This window comes from Carica papaya, unplaced genomic scaffold, assembly GCF_054855325.1.
Source record: "Carica papaya isolate Zhongbai unplaced genomic scaffold, ASM5485532v1 h2tg000021l, whole genome shotgun sequence".
NCBI classification, from domain to species: Eukaryota; Viridiplantae; Streptophyta; class Magnoliopsida; order Brassicales; family Caricaceae; genus Carica; species Carica papaya.
In genome coordinates this window covers 112258-126423 of record NW_028277152.1, presented here as the reverse complement: position 1 = coordinate 126423, position 14166 = coordinate 112258, and the positions used below count along the sequence as shown (strand labels likewise).

General features: G+C 33.3%; 1 protein-coding gene across 1 annotated transcript; it reads right to left on the bottom strand.

Annotated features, from left to right (window-relative positions):
• Positions 1-1619: 1619 nt before the first annotated feature.
• LOC148239691 (uncharacterized) lies at positions 1620-9205 on the bottom strand. Its single transcript, XM_088212203.1, has 6 exons — positions 8840-9205; positions 8652-8753; positions 8099-8396; positions 7633-7781; positions 7276-7560; positions 1620-2189 (listed from the first exon to the last, which is right to left on the bottom strand). Exons 1-6 carry the CDS (start codon positions 9143-9145, stop codon positions 1980-1982), a joined length of 1350 nt encoding a protein of 449 aa, XP_088068329.1. The 5' UTR covers positions 9146-9205; the 3' UTR covers positions 1620-1979.
• Positions 9206-14166: the final 4961 nt, after the last annotated feature.

Below are 14166 nucleotides of genomic sequence, written 5' to 3'. Positions count from 1 at the left end.
TATAGCTAATGTTGTAAATTTACCAAACATTTCTTTTTCTTAAGCACTAATCCCTAAGTTCACTTTTCATAACTGTAAAATAATATTCCAATGGACATCCTTCAAACATTCACTATGGATGATACCACATAATAACCAACAACCACCATCTTTCTAACAACACACTATGAGCAAAACATTAAACCATATAAAAGAAAGTCATCTACCTCCAAAAACCTACAAAATAGTTCAAGTCATCTTAAAACACCAATTACATCGAATATCTTAGAGCAATACTAACCGACCAATGTATTAGAGCTAAAATAAAACAAAGACTTTCTTGCCCTATCACTAGTACTTTATAGATTTTTAAAAATTAAACTCTTAAAATAAAATAATCCTCCAATCTAAATATAAGTAAAAGTTAACACGTGATAAATCTTTAATTTAAAATTTCTTTGTCACTTACACCGTAATAGTTTTTTAATGAAGTAAGAAAGCTTGGCTCTCCATCTACATTTTGTATTTTTTTATTAAATTAGGTAGTTGAAAAATTCATGGATATAATATTGCAGTAGATTTAGTTCGAGTGCCAAAAAAATTTATTTTTTCATTGCAAAGGCAGCATTGTGCAATACTTTCGGAGGCCACATTACATAAACTATTAGGGTCCAATACACACACTTAATGCAGCAAATGAGTATATTTATTGCGAGGTATATTAAACTGCTGCCTAACTCCGATGTTACAAACTCTTTTTCATGTTCTATTAGTGATGTCATCTTATAAACTATTTTTACTTGATACTTTTATTTGTCAAATTTTTTTTCAATTACAATTTATTTTTAACTGTTATTGTATTCAAAATATGTATTATCTTTCAGAATTAGATCCAAAAGAAAGTCACTTACATATGCAATATTTTTTTTCTCCTCTAGCTTACCTTAAAACGATAATTTACCACTATCTTATAGCTAAAATCAAACAAGAACTTACCTCCACAAACTTACTAGTAGTTAATAACTTCAATACATAAAAAATCAATCAATGTCTAGTTCATAACATTACTCAACAATCCTAACCATCTAAGTTTAAATAAACCAATATGGATTATACCACATAACAACCCCATATGAAATTACAATAAGAATTTTTTACTTTTTATTATAAAGTACAGATGTAACATTATTTTCTGGCAATAAAATTATACAACCCTATATAGAATAGGCAAAAAAAATTTAAATATTTGGTTACACCTCATTTTGTACTGATCTTGAATTTGATAGAACAACTCTGCATCAGTACTCAAAAAGTCTTGGTTACAGTTGTAGCTTGGTCCAAAACAGGTTGTCTTGGGCCTCACCTAGCCCAAGGCCAAGCCTAATCTAGGCCCAGCTTGGTCCAAACCCAAGCTCAATTTGGTTCTTAAAGGACTTGATAAAACATAGTTTTACAATAAATTTTAATAATTTATGTTAAAATATAAATAATTAACTATGTTACTTATCTACAATTTTTTTTAATAATCAATTTAATCAATCATTTAATACAATCAAAACATATATACTTTTTGAGTTCTCTATATGTATTAAAACAACAATTCTCTATATGTATTAAAGCAGCAATATTTCATCCACACATTTGGAGAATAGTAATTATCTTTCATATATGCATCAAATTCCTAATGCATAAACATGCTTACAGAATATTGTATGTATTAGAATGCTAGTCTCTCAAAATGCTTACAAATGATTTTACTACATACTATAGCTCCAATGATGCATGCCAATTTGATACTTACCTACTTTATACTGTAAAATGAATCTTCAAAAGAAATATATGTCATCTAGTTATATGTACAAATTGGAACAGATCAAAGCCTAGTTGCACGAAGCCAGAAAGAGAAGTAAATTTCCTCCCTTGATTTGTTTGTTCATTTCTTCCCAGTAAAAAAAAAATGGTGAGGACTAAAATGAAGTTAAAATCGTGAGCATCCCGGATCAGCAAGTAACTGACCCATTACCAACTCCAGAATCAGGCTTATCTGTACGTGAAATCACAAAGCGATCAACAATTTTAACAGTGTTAACTGGGTCCTGCTGAGCAGCAGCTGCACTCCACTTGCTTGGGAATTTTCTTAGATGGCTCATCTGCTGTGGCTGTTTAGGTTCAGCATCCCAATCAGGATCCAACTTCCATTCCTTGGGCACCTGCATGTCAGACAGGATAAATAATATGTAGATACTAATATCTCGAACCCCAGCACTACTATGTCTAAAATTAACATAGAACCACTTTTCATGTATGTAAATCAGTCTTTTGATGCATACTATCGAGAAGAATCTAGGATTGCTGATAATCACTAATGGTCCGTTCCGTTCAATCTCCATTTAGTTTCTATTATATCCCATTTGATGAAGGATGAAGAATATTTGAGCATAATAGTAAGAGAAAATTTATCAAGAACCAAAATTTGAAATCTTACATCTCAATAATCAAATTAATAACTCAATTTTATATGATAAGTAAATGACTTGTCTACCAAATAACTAAACTAGAATCATCTACAAACAACTAAACTAGAGTTAAGCATCAAAATACAACCGAGGAAGGAATTTTTAAACCTAACTAGGAAATTTACTGAAAAAAAAATAAGCTAATTAATTGGATAGCTTATACCAGATAGCAACCAAAAATCCTAATTGAATATGAAATAATAAACTCACACCAAGAATAAGCCTATAAGCACAAAGTCCTAATAAACTTACTGCTATGAGCACCAAGAGGGTGCAACCCATGTACAAAAGTATTTACAAGTTAATCATCATCTCTATCAAATCACCAAAATCCTCCATAAAGTCTCACATATGCTAGGTTCTTGTATAACAAAAAATTCAAGATTTTCTCTGTTGTGCCTTTTAATCTTCTTCGAAACATATCAGTAAGGCTTCCACCTTTTAAAAGTAAGCCTCTCTTCCACCCTGCCTGACGATTTTTGAATATACCCATCACTTGGTTCCACTATGTATCTTTGAGTTTGGCACCAAGCAGAGGCCCAAGTACTTGATTTTCATATCGACATTCTTACAACCCATAATATTGGCCAAATACCCGGCTTTTTCGCCCAACTGGACTAATTCTATCTTAGCCATGTTGATATTTAAACTTGAGACGGCTTGGAAACACAACAAAACACGTTTAATATTGAAAATATTCCCGGGCTCAAATCCCGGAACAAAAGAATATAATCCACAAAGAATAGATGAGTTACCTTCACCTCTTCGGTTGCTTACCCACCTTCACTCCTGTGAAAAGATGAAGTTCTCTCGCCTTGAGCAATAGCTTGTTTAATGCCTTCTATGACAATAATGAAGAGCAAAATGGGCAAAGGATCTCCCTATCTAGGGCCCCTAGAAGCCTTAAAGAAAACGACAAATGGCCATTGACCAAAACTGCAAAAGCAGATGTGGTAATGCAGGTCTTCATCCAGGATCTTCACTTCACTTTGAAACCCAACCTCTCCATCATGTAAACTAGAAAATTCCATGAAACATAATCACACTTTCTCCATGTCAAGTTTACACAACATTCCCTGGTTTCCTTCTCTCAAAATGTTATCAACAATCTCTTTAACTGTAAGGGCAACATCCAAAATTTGTCTTCCCCTCACAAAAGCATGCTAGCATTTCCCACTACACTTCCAACCACCTTAGCTAATCTTATTACCAAGACTTAACCAATAATTCTGTAAACCCTGCTCACTAAACTAATAGACTTGAAGTCTCTAATATTGAAAACCTGTTAGATCTTCAGGATGAACAACCAAAAAGCTGAGTTCAATCTTTTTACTAACTACCCCATAGCGTGAAATTCCAACCACAAGATCATTCTTTAGAAGTTCTCAGTACTGCAGATAAAACTTCATGTTAGATCCATCCAGAACCAGAGCTTTGTCTCCCTTCCAACATGAAATACCTTCATAGATTTCCTCCTCAGAGAACACCTGTTCAAGATATATGCAATCTTACTACTCAACCTACTGAAGTTGAGGCCATCTAAGGTCGGTTTCCAACTCAAATTCTCAGTATATAACTCTAAAAAAGACTTGACATTCTCTCTCAATTCATCATTCCCTTTAACCACTCTTTTCCTACCTTTTAACTCCTCAATGTAATTACACTCTCTATTAAGATTTGCCATACAATGAAAGAATGTTATGTTTCTATCTCCTTCCTTGATCCATTTGGTTCTAAACTTCTGTTTCCAAGCAACCTCCTCCGTGAGGATTAAGTTGGCCCATACAAGCCTGATCCTCCGCTTCTTGACATCCTCCTCAGAAAGACCTTAATCCCCCCTCCAAGCCATCAAGGCTCTATAACTGCACAAGGAGTTCCTCCTTCCTACAATCCTAGCCTAACTCCTCCTTGTCCCGCCTCTTAAACTTGTCCTCAATCGAAGCAAGCTTCTTGACAACTCTAAATAGCAAAATCCTCCACCTTAAATTCTTCCCGCCACCCTTTGAGTTTATCATTGAAACCTGGGACTATAAGTCACTTTTTGTCAAACCTGTATGGGCATGGGCCCCAACTTCCGTTGTTCACCTTCAAGCTTTTGGGAAATTGATTAGTTTGGGCATTGCATATATTAGACAAAACAAGTACTATCCCTATATTATTAGATCCTCCACCTCCAATAATACTTTCCCATGTAAAACTTGTGCCATCCATACATTACTATATAAGCTATTTCCTAAATAAGTGTCATAGGGATCCTAAAGATAACTAGGTATTTATTGCTCTATAAAGAGAAATGTCATAACATTCTCTTCAATGAAATCCTTGGAGATGATATGGTTTTTTTCTTTTTTTTTTTTTGAAATAACAAGTATAAAGTATTCACTAATTACAAGAGGATGTCAACCTATGTACAAAAGATATTTACATGTCAATCAATCAATTGATAAAATTCCTATATCTTCATGGAATAAAAAAATTTTCCCCTAGTCAACTAACCCAAAAGTTTGACACCTAGCTCTAACCTGATCAGCATCATCTTCTACCCCTTGAAAAGCCCTTCTATTCATCTCTTTCCGTACTACATAAAAAATTGTAAGAGGAATAAAAGATAAACGACTTTTCCTACCACTAACGCTCTTCCAAGCCCATAACATTTTTCTCACATCATCCACCATTACCCAACGGATGCCCAATGCCCTATATGCTTATACACTAGGGGCATTGTAGTAAAATATGGTCACAAGTCTCTTCTGCCCTCTTACCAAGATAGCAGCCGTTCACTAGGATCCTTCCCCTTTTCATCAATTTGTCGATGGTCAAAATAGATTTACGACCTACCTCTCATGCAAAAAAAGCGATTTTGGAAGGTACATTCACTTCTCATATCTACCAGAATGGGAACTTGTTCTCCTTCTATTCAACTTGAGATGGTATGGTATTGTCAATAGTTTTTTTAAAAAATAAAAATAAAAATAGTAAGATATGATTCATTCACAAGACTAAGAGGTTGCAAACCCGTGTATAAAAGAATGTACAAACCGATTAATGTCAATACAGTCCCCTAAATTCCTCCAGTGCAAGAAGAGGATAAACCCATAATCAAAAAATCAAGGGTCTGAAACCATCTATCTTTAACCTTATCTCATCTTCCACCCCCCTCAAAAGCTCTCATGTTTCTCTTTCTACACCACATGATAGTGAAGAAGGAAATGGAATTCCATCCCTAAGGAATTGAAACTAGAGGTAGAAAGGATGAGAACATGGAAACTATCATATATGTCTATATCAAATATGCTAATAATTAACAAAAAACAAACAATAGGAATAGGATAGAAATTAAAACAAATGAGACCGCTTGTTAAGGTTTCAACTGCATTACTACACAAGGAAATAAAAATGATTACATACATCAAGTGCAATTCTTCATTTTCGTGCAAAATAACTACTTATAAGTCCCATTGGCTATTTACAGTCCAAGAAGTTAGTTCCATAGAAAAAAAATTTAAGTGACAAAAATCTCAACATTCTTGTAAGTCCCATTAGATAGGTCGATATTATGTCCACACATGGAGTCTAGCATCCAAATAAGATTACCTAGCCCCTCAGTGATGTTTACACTTAGGATAGTGGAAAAAAAATAACATCTTATTTATGATATGTATGCATCAGTTGGAGGGTTGGCAAGGGAGACAAAATTAGATTTTGGCAGGATCCGTCGCTAAAAGGAGGAGCACTTAGAGATCAGTTTTCTCAGACTTTTACTATCACACAACACAAGTAACAGTCAGTGAATCATTCAGAGATATAAGAAGGAAGGGAGTGGCAGGTAAATATGCTGAGAAATCTCAATGATTGAGAGATTAACGAGTACGAGATGTTTCTAAATACTTTGTCTTTCATGTCAGCAAAATAATAGCAATAACCAACCAGTATTGAGTCTCAATGCCATCAGGTCTTTCTATAATTACCTGGCTAAGCATAATACTACAAAAACCAGGTTTCATTTTCAACAAATCTGGAAGGTCAAAGCCCCTCTCAGAGTAGCTTTCTTCACGTAGGAGGCCAATGGGGTGTATACTGACAATAGACAAATTGATGAGAAGGTAAACGATAATGATGAACAGTTGTTTTCTATGTAAAAGAGATGCAGAGACTTGTAATCATGTCTTGCTTTGGTGTCCGTTCGTATACAAGTTATGGACTATGGTTTATGGGTTGCTGGGGATTAGTCAAATGATGGCCGAGTAGGTAAGGAATGAGATCTGGGTCTGGAGGGGTATCAGTGGTGTTAACAAACATGTGGATCTCGTCCTTCTTGCTATATTTTAGGTAGTGTGGAAAGAGAGAAACATGAGAACTTTTGAGGTGGTAGATGAAGATATTGATAGGGTTATGAATAGATGGTTCCAGACCGTGAGTACTTTTGTTTTGGTCATTCTTTTTATTCAATCAAGGATTTTGGAGATCTTATTGATATCTTTATTGATATGTGAACACTTTGTACATGGGTTGGCACCTCCTTAGTGCTTGTGAATCAATTATACACACTATACTTTTTATTTCAAAAAAAAAAAAACACTCGACATTATATAAGGCAACTGCACATGGTTCTATGTTCTCACTTTTCTTAATATATCCTACACCAAGATATAAAAGGAAACAGTAACACTGCAATCTAAAAGGAAGTACAAGAGAAAATTAGTACTTGAAGAAATTACCGAAGCATATTTGATCAATTAAGACCCATAGATATGCCATTAAATGTTGACTAGTTTCTCACCTTATCAACTGCAAGTGTGAAAACTTCAAGGTCGCCATCAGGCTTTATGTGGAATCGTGTAAATGACTTGTAATTGGCAATTCGAAGAGAGGAGAAGGCTTCATCAAAGTGGATGTGAAGCCAGTTAATGCAGATATACAGGTAGCTGCCAAACACCAAGGAAACCACAGGGGTTGAAAAAACCCAAAAATAGAGGAAGACAGTAGCATAATAAATGACAGCACCCCCTCGAGAGAGTGACTGTATCCCATTCTTGCAAATATTGCTCCGTGTTACTGCCATTACCTATAAGATTTCTCCCAATAATTTAGAATATTATTTGGAACATTTATCACCAGAAGATGAGAGATATCTTACCTCTGGAACATCAAAAGCAGACATAAGATACTTGATACATGCTGGATAAAGACCAAACGTCCATTGTTCTATACGAGCTCGAAGGCCAGTAGGATCTGGAAAATGCTCACTTTCCACTGACCGATACCACTGATACAAAGAGTGGTAACCTGAAGAAAGAAAAATACTAACACATTACCTCAAAATGAATAGCGTTATTGTTTAAATGATAAAAACTATCATCTTAATATTCCTCATATTCATATTTTGATATATATATATATATATATATATATATCAAATGTCAATCTTTGCCCTAACTTCAAGAGTTTCCTGGTCTACTTATCTTTTGTGAAAGAAGGCATTTAGGCCACACAAACCAGAAGATATTGAAGTAACACAGAAGTAAGGATCCGGGTGAATCCTATTAAAATAACATCTTTCTATAAGATTTTATTAAATAACAACATACAGCTAATAAACTAACCAGATGTTGCTAGCAGTTTATGCTGAATGCATGTCTCTACACCCAGTTCCAAAAGCAGCATAAGAATCAGAGCTGCTGCCAGGTGAGCAGAAACATGAAGGATTCCAATTATTACTCGTTTCTTCCGAGAAACTTTTGAAGGGACGAAAATAATTGCAGTTATCAGTAATACCACAGCACCAGCCAAGGACACATAAGAGTGCTCCAACACGTGCATAAAAGCATTCCACACTGTGCCAAAGAAACTCCTCAAGTGACCAGAAAATGAATCATCTTGCAAGATGTGATCAAGCTTACACTGAAGATTACAAGGAAAAATGAGTAATATTCCAGCTCCACAGCAATATTTACATGTTAAAACTATTTTTTTGCATAATCCTAATGGAGAAAGAGGACTCCACCAAGGTAAGTTTTAGCACCCTGCAAACTAGTACATATACAAAGAAGAAACTAAAGACATCCTAATTTTTATGGAAGGAGGATCCAAGGACATATAAAGTTAAACTAACAGGCATGGCTTTCTAGAACTGAAAAAAATTGAGCAGAAATTCACCTGTGGAAACATCGAAAAAACCAACACAAAGTATATAATGCCGCCAATGAAATCAAATTGCCAGTTCTTCTTTCGAAATTTTAGAATATTACCCAGTGCAATCTGCATGTAGTAGAAAATATGATACATATATGAAGCTGATAAAACAATTAAATATGTATAGACACAAAATTAAATTCAGGGATTACCCTGCTTGAATCATCAAAAGAAGGATAGGCTGCCTTGCTCTCGTATGCCGCTCCGTAAAATTTGGAAAAATTACTGAAGACATGGGTTGGGTGTAAAAAAGCTCCACCACAACCATTCACAAGTAAATGTTGTACGTACACAGGCTTATCTGACTGAACACATGAATGACGCATATAATGATGTAAGTCCCCTGCCAATCGAAGTTTACACCTTCCTTTTAAGTAATCACATATTAGGTGCTCGATATTCTTTCCAGAAACATCATTCCAGTACCAATCAAGAATCCAATTTGGTTCATGTGTCATAATGATCACAGAATCATCCTCACCAACCTGTATAAACAGTGCAACAAAGATTTTCCAAAATTGGCAAAAGTTTTGGAAGATAAATTAGATAACATATCACAAATTTAAAGCAACCAATGGCACCGAAACACAGTACCAGATATTATATATATATATATATATATATATATATATATATAATAGATGGTCAACTAACAATCCTCCTCTAGATGAAGAAGTAAATAATATAAGGAAGGTTTTGTTTCTCTTCCAAACAGATCACAGTTCAAACAATAATTAACATGGTTACAACAATTCTAAGTTGTTTTATCAGAGATAAACAGACTCGATCTTTTCAATCAGCTTGCTTTTCGAATAATTGATCAAAGAATTAATCATTTCATATGACATCAAAGCATGAGGACTAATGTAGGAATCCTAGTTGCTTCATTTCTATTCAATTTAATTTTGTATGAAGTACAAAGGACTCACATTTCCCAGAATCGCTTGACCCCTTGCAATTATCCCAAAATTTTGAATTTGGTCACAATAACACTTGGACTCATTTTGATTCTTAATCTGGATATACAATATTAGGAACCAGATTTGAGAAGAATTGTGGCAGCTTAAGAAAATTGGGTAGGATAAGATTCCAAAGGTCGTGGGAGAAAAAAAGTAGGAAAGGAGAATGAAGACTTTATGTCCTAAGGAACTTCTCAAGAAAGATTAGATGTCAAAGTAAACAGCAAGAATCCATCAATCAATATTTTTTTTCTGTGGGAATCAAATTATATTGATTATCTTCTCTAGACACTTCTAATATGTTAACTAAGTTCTTTTCAAGTTTGTAACATGAGCATCCATATCCTCATTATAGCAACGAAAAAGATTCAAATCCAAGGTCCTTTTCGCACACTAACCAATCAGTGTGTTAGAGTTGAAATCAAACAAAGACTTTCTGGCCTATCACTAGTACTCTATACCTATGCACTTTAGTACATAAAAGTAAATCAACATCAATTCCTAGTCTTATCTGAAAAAAGCAGTCCTAACTATCTAGTTTTGAACACATCACTAGCTTCTCACTAAATACTTGATACCTATCAGCTTTAATACATAAAAGTTAATCAACATTCAATTCCTAATCTTAGTTGAAAATAACAATTCTAACTATCTAATTTTAAATATATCTCTAAGGATGATATCATATATTTGCCAACCACAACTCATTTTGTCTACTAGCCATGATCCAAATGGAAAACCAGCAGACCATACAAAGAAAAGTAAAATATTTTGAGAAAATTATTAGCTTATTCAAATTACCCTAAAAACACCAATTACGTTGTATTTCTTAAAAATAATATTGATCTACCACTATTTATGAGATAAATCCAAAGTTATAACGAGTGCATATTATTTTACAAATGGTAAACAAGTAACTTTCAAGCAACTGAAGAAATCATTCAATCCCATTTTAAGATTGAAGATTAAGTTTAAGAATGATTAAAGAAAGAGAGAGAGAGAGAGAGAGAGAGAGAGAGAGAGAGAGAGAGAGAGAGAGAGAGAGAGAGAGAAATACAAGAGATACTGAGTGTTTTAGGAAGCCACCAACCAGAATTGAGCAAGTTCTCAGCTTCCCGTTTGTGGACAGGTGTGGAGGAAATATATTAGGATGATCACTGAATAGTGAAGGGAACATTTCATCATACTGAAGATGCAAATGTTGCAACAATTGAAAGAATAAATGAGAAGTATGCAACACAAATAATAAAATAATGAGGTAAAATTTCATACGCACTCTCTTCCTCTGCCGCTCTGGCTCTCTTATTCGCACACACTCTCCCTCTTTTGTTGCTCACAGACCGTAAAACATACAGCAGACTATACTGAGAACTTGCCAGCGTAAGTAAGAGAGCCAGTGTTCTCATGTTTGCTACAACCAATCAACATGCAAAATAATTAAAATGAAAATTTAATTTTCACCACTTACAGGGAATTTTGAAGAATGGTCAGGACCTCCGTCCTCTCGCCAACGAGCAAGAAAAATGACAAACATATCAAAACCCAAAAAATATAATGTGAAAGACAAGAAGAAAGAAATACCACATAAAACACAGTAGCTCTTCGTACCAATTGAAGAAGATGAGTGCCCACCATCACTAGTATCTACCATCAAATCGAACCACAGATCTTCTTTTCCACTAAAGTGATCATGGAGTAGATCTCCTCGTAACTCCAAATGAAATATTTTTAAAACTTACTGTGATAGATGATGCAGAAATAAATAACGTTGTAACTCTCTCCAACTCTATCAGAAAATTTTAAAAAATAAATTAGGACTAAAAAAAGCAAAACTAAACTGAAAAATACGATAAAAGAAGGAAGACAAACCTCTTATTTCATGGATGCCTCATAATTCACGTTTAAAAGAGTATTACCAACAAAAAAGAATAAAACACAAGCGACACGCCTGGACCATCTTAAACTTTTTGCCTAAAGAGTTACACACTAACAAGTTTAAAAAATTTTATCTACCAAAAAGATAAAAAAAATATGTTTATTTATCTTAAAAGTGCTCACTAATATTTATAATAACCTTCGGTAATCCTACATTAAAGTAAACAAAAATAATATTGCTAAGTAAATATTTTTTTTTTGAGATAAATATTGCAAGTAAATAATCCTAAATAGAGAAGAAAATATGTAATAGAAAATAAATTTTATGTCATAAGCATAGGAAAATAAACTTTTTATTTTACGAATATCTTATAACCCAACATGTTTCAAGCAGTGTTACCCACAAAAGAGAACAAAACAGAGATAATATATGATTGAGCTCTCTTTTAACTTTTTGCCTAAAGATTTTCATAATAACAAAGAAAAAGAATTTTAACTAGTTATCAAAAAAACATAATATTAAATATGCATTTATTTACCTGATTTTCGACATTTGAAATCTACAACAACTACACAAAAATGAGCATATCAATTTATAAATGATCAAGACTCTTTTACCTTGTAATTAAAATAAGAAGAAAATCAATAGCAACTAAATGCAATATATGCACAGCTTGGCATGGACGTATATCAAAACTTTAAATTAAAAAAAAAAAGACGACTGAAATCAAGAAGAACAGAAATTAAAAGAGGACAATTTTGTTGTTATCAACATAACATTAAAAACAGCCTCAAGTATTGCTATATTAATGTACACATAAAGAAATTCACTGAGAAACTAATGCTAAGTTGTTTTAATTTTTAATCATTTCAACTCCTGCAAATGTTAAAAACGAGATACTCATTTTCAGGGCTGATAGTTGGATTTACTCTTTTTCCTTGTAGGTTTGTAAGGATAATTGTAATTTATTTGTTTCAATTTGTCATTATTGTGTTTGAGATGTTTGTTTGCAGGAAAAGTTGAAGAGCCAAATGTAACTTTTCTTTTGGTTCACTTGACTTTGTGATTGTTTGAGTTTGTTTGTAAGGGTAGTTTGTAATTTGTATTTTGTAATTTGTCATTATTGTGTTTGAGATGTTTGTTTGCTAGGAAAGTTGAAAAGCTAAATGTAATTTTTGTTTTGGTTTACTTGAGTTTTTTTGTAAGGGTAGAAGTAATTTATTTGTTGTAGTTTCTCGTTATTGTGTTTGAGATGTTTGTTATCTGGGAAAGTTGAAGTACTAAATGTAATTATTGTTTTGGTTTACTTGAGTTTGTGATTGTATTTGAGTTTGTTTGTAATTGTATTAGAATTTCAGTGCCTACTTGTTGTTGAAATTTGTTGTTTTAGTTTTTTGTAATTTCACTCGAGTTAATTGTTTGTTTCATTTATTTGGTATTGAAAAAAAAAATCAATTGAATTTTTCTTTCAGTGTACTTGGATTTGTAACTGTATTTGAGTTTGTTTGTATTTTTGTTCCAATTTTGATTTCTAATTATAATTTGTTTGTTTTGCATTGTTCGTATCGATCTATCGTCACGTAGATTTTTAGTATTCAAATCCATCCTTCAACTAGGTTATGGTAGCATAATTTAAAAATTTTTATTTGATTAATTAGTAAAAAATAAAAATAATTGACTAATCAGATAATAAAATAATGAGGTAAAATTTCATACGAACTCGCTTCCTCTGTCGCTCTGGTTCTCTTCTTCGTACACACTCTCTCTCTTTTGTCGCTCACAGACCGTAAAGCACGCCACAGGCTATACCGAGAACCTGCCAGCGTAAGTAAGACAGCCACAATTCGCAGGTTTGCTAAAACAAGTAATTATACAAAATCATTAAAATAAAAATTGAATTTTCATCACTTACAGCACAATTTTAAAGAATGGTCAGGATCTCCTTCCTTTTGCCAGCGACGCGAGAAAAAAGAAAAACATACCAAAACCCAGGAAATATAATGTGATAGACAAGAAGAAAGAGATACCTCATAAAACACAGCAGCTCATAGTACCAAACGACTGTATAATAGACCAGTTAAAATATCCTGATTACCAATTCAGTAAATGCAACCTTATTAGAAACATTAGAAAAATTAAAAAAAAATCGCTGACCAAGTACTCCTGCAACCGAAGAAGACGAGTTTCCGCCATCACCAGTATCTGCCTTCAAATCGAACCACAGATCTTCTTTTCCACTAAAGTGATCATAGAGCAGATCTCTTTGTAGCTCCAAATGAAACCTTTTTAAAACTTAATGTGATAGATGATGCAGAAATAGATAGCGTTGTAACTCTCTCCAACTCCATCAAAAAATTTTAAAAAATAAATTAGGCTTAAAAAAAGTAAAATTAAACTGAAAAATATGATAAAAGAAGGAAAACAAACCTCTTATTCTATGGATACCTCATAATCCACGTCTAAAAGAGTGCTACCAACAAAAAAGAATAAAACACAAGTGACACGTCTGGACCATCTTAAACTTTTTGCCTAAAGAGTTACATACTAACAAAATATAAAAATTTTAACTACCCAAAAAAATAAAAACACATGCTTATTTACCTTAAAAGTGTTCCCTAAGATTGATAATAACCTTCGGTAGTCC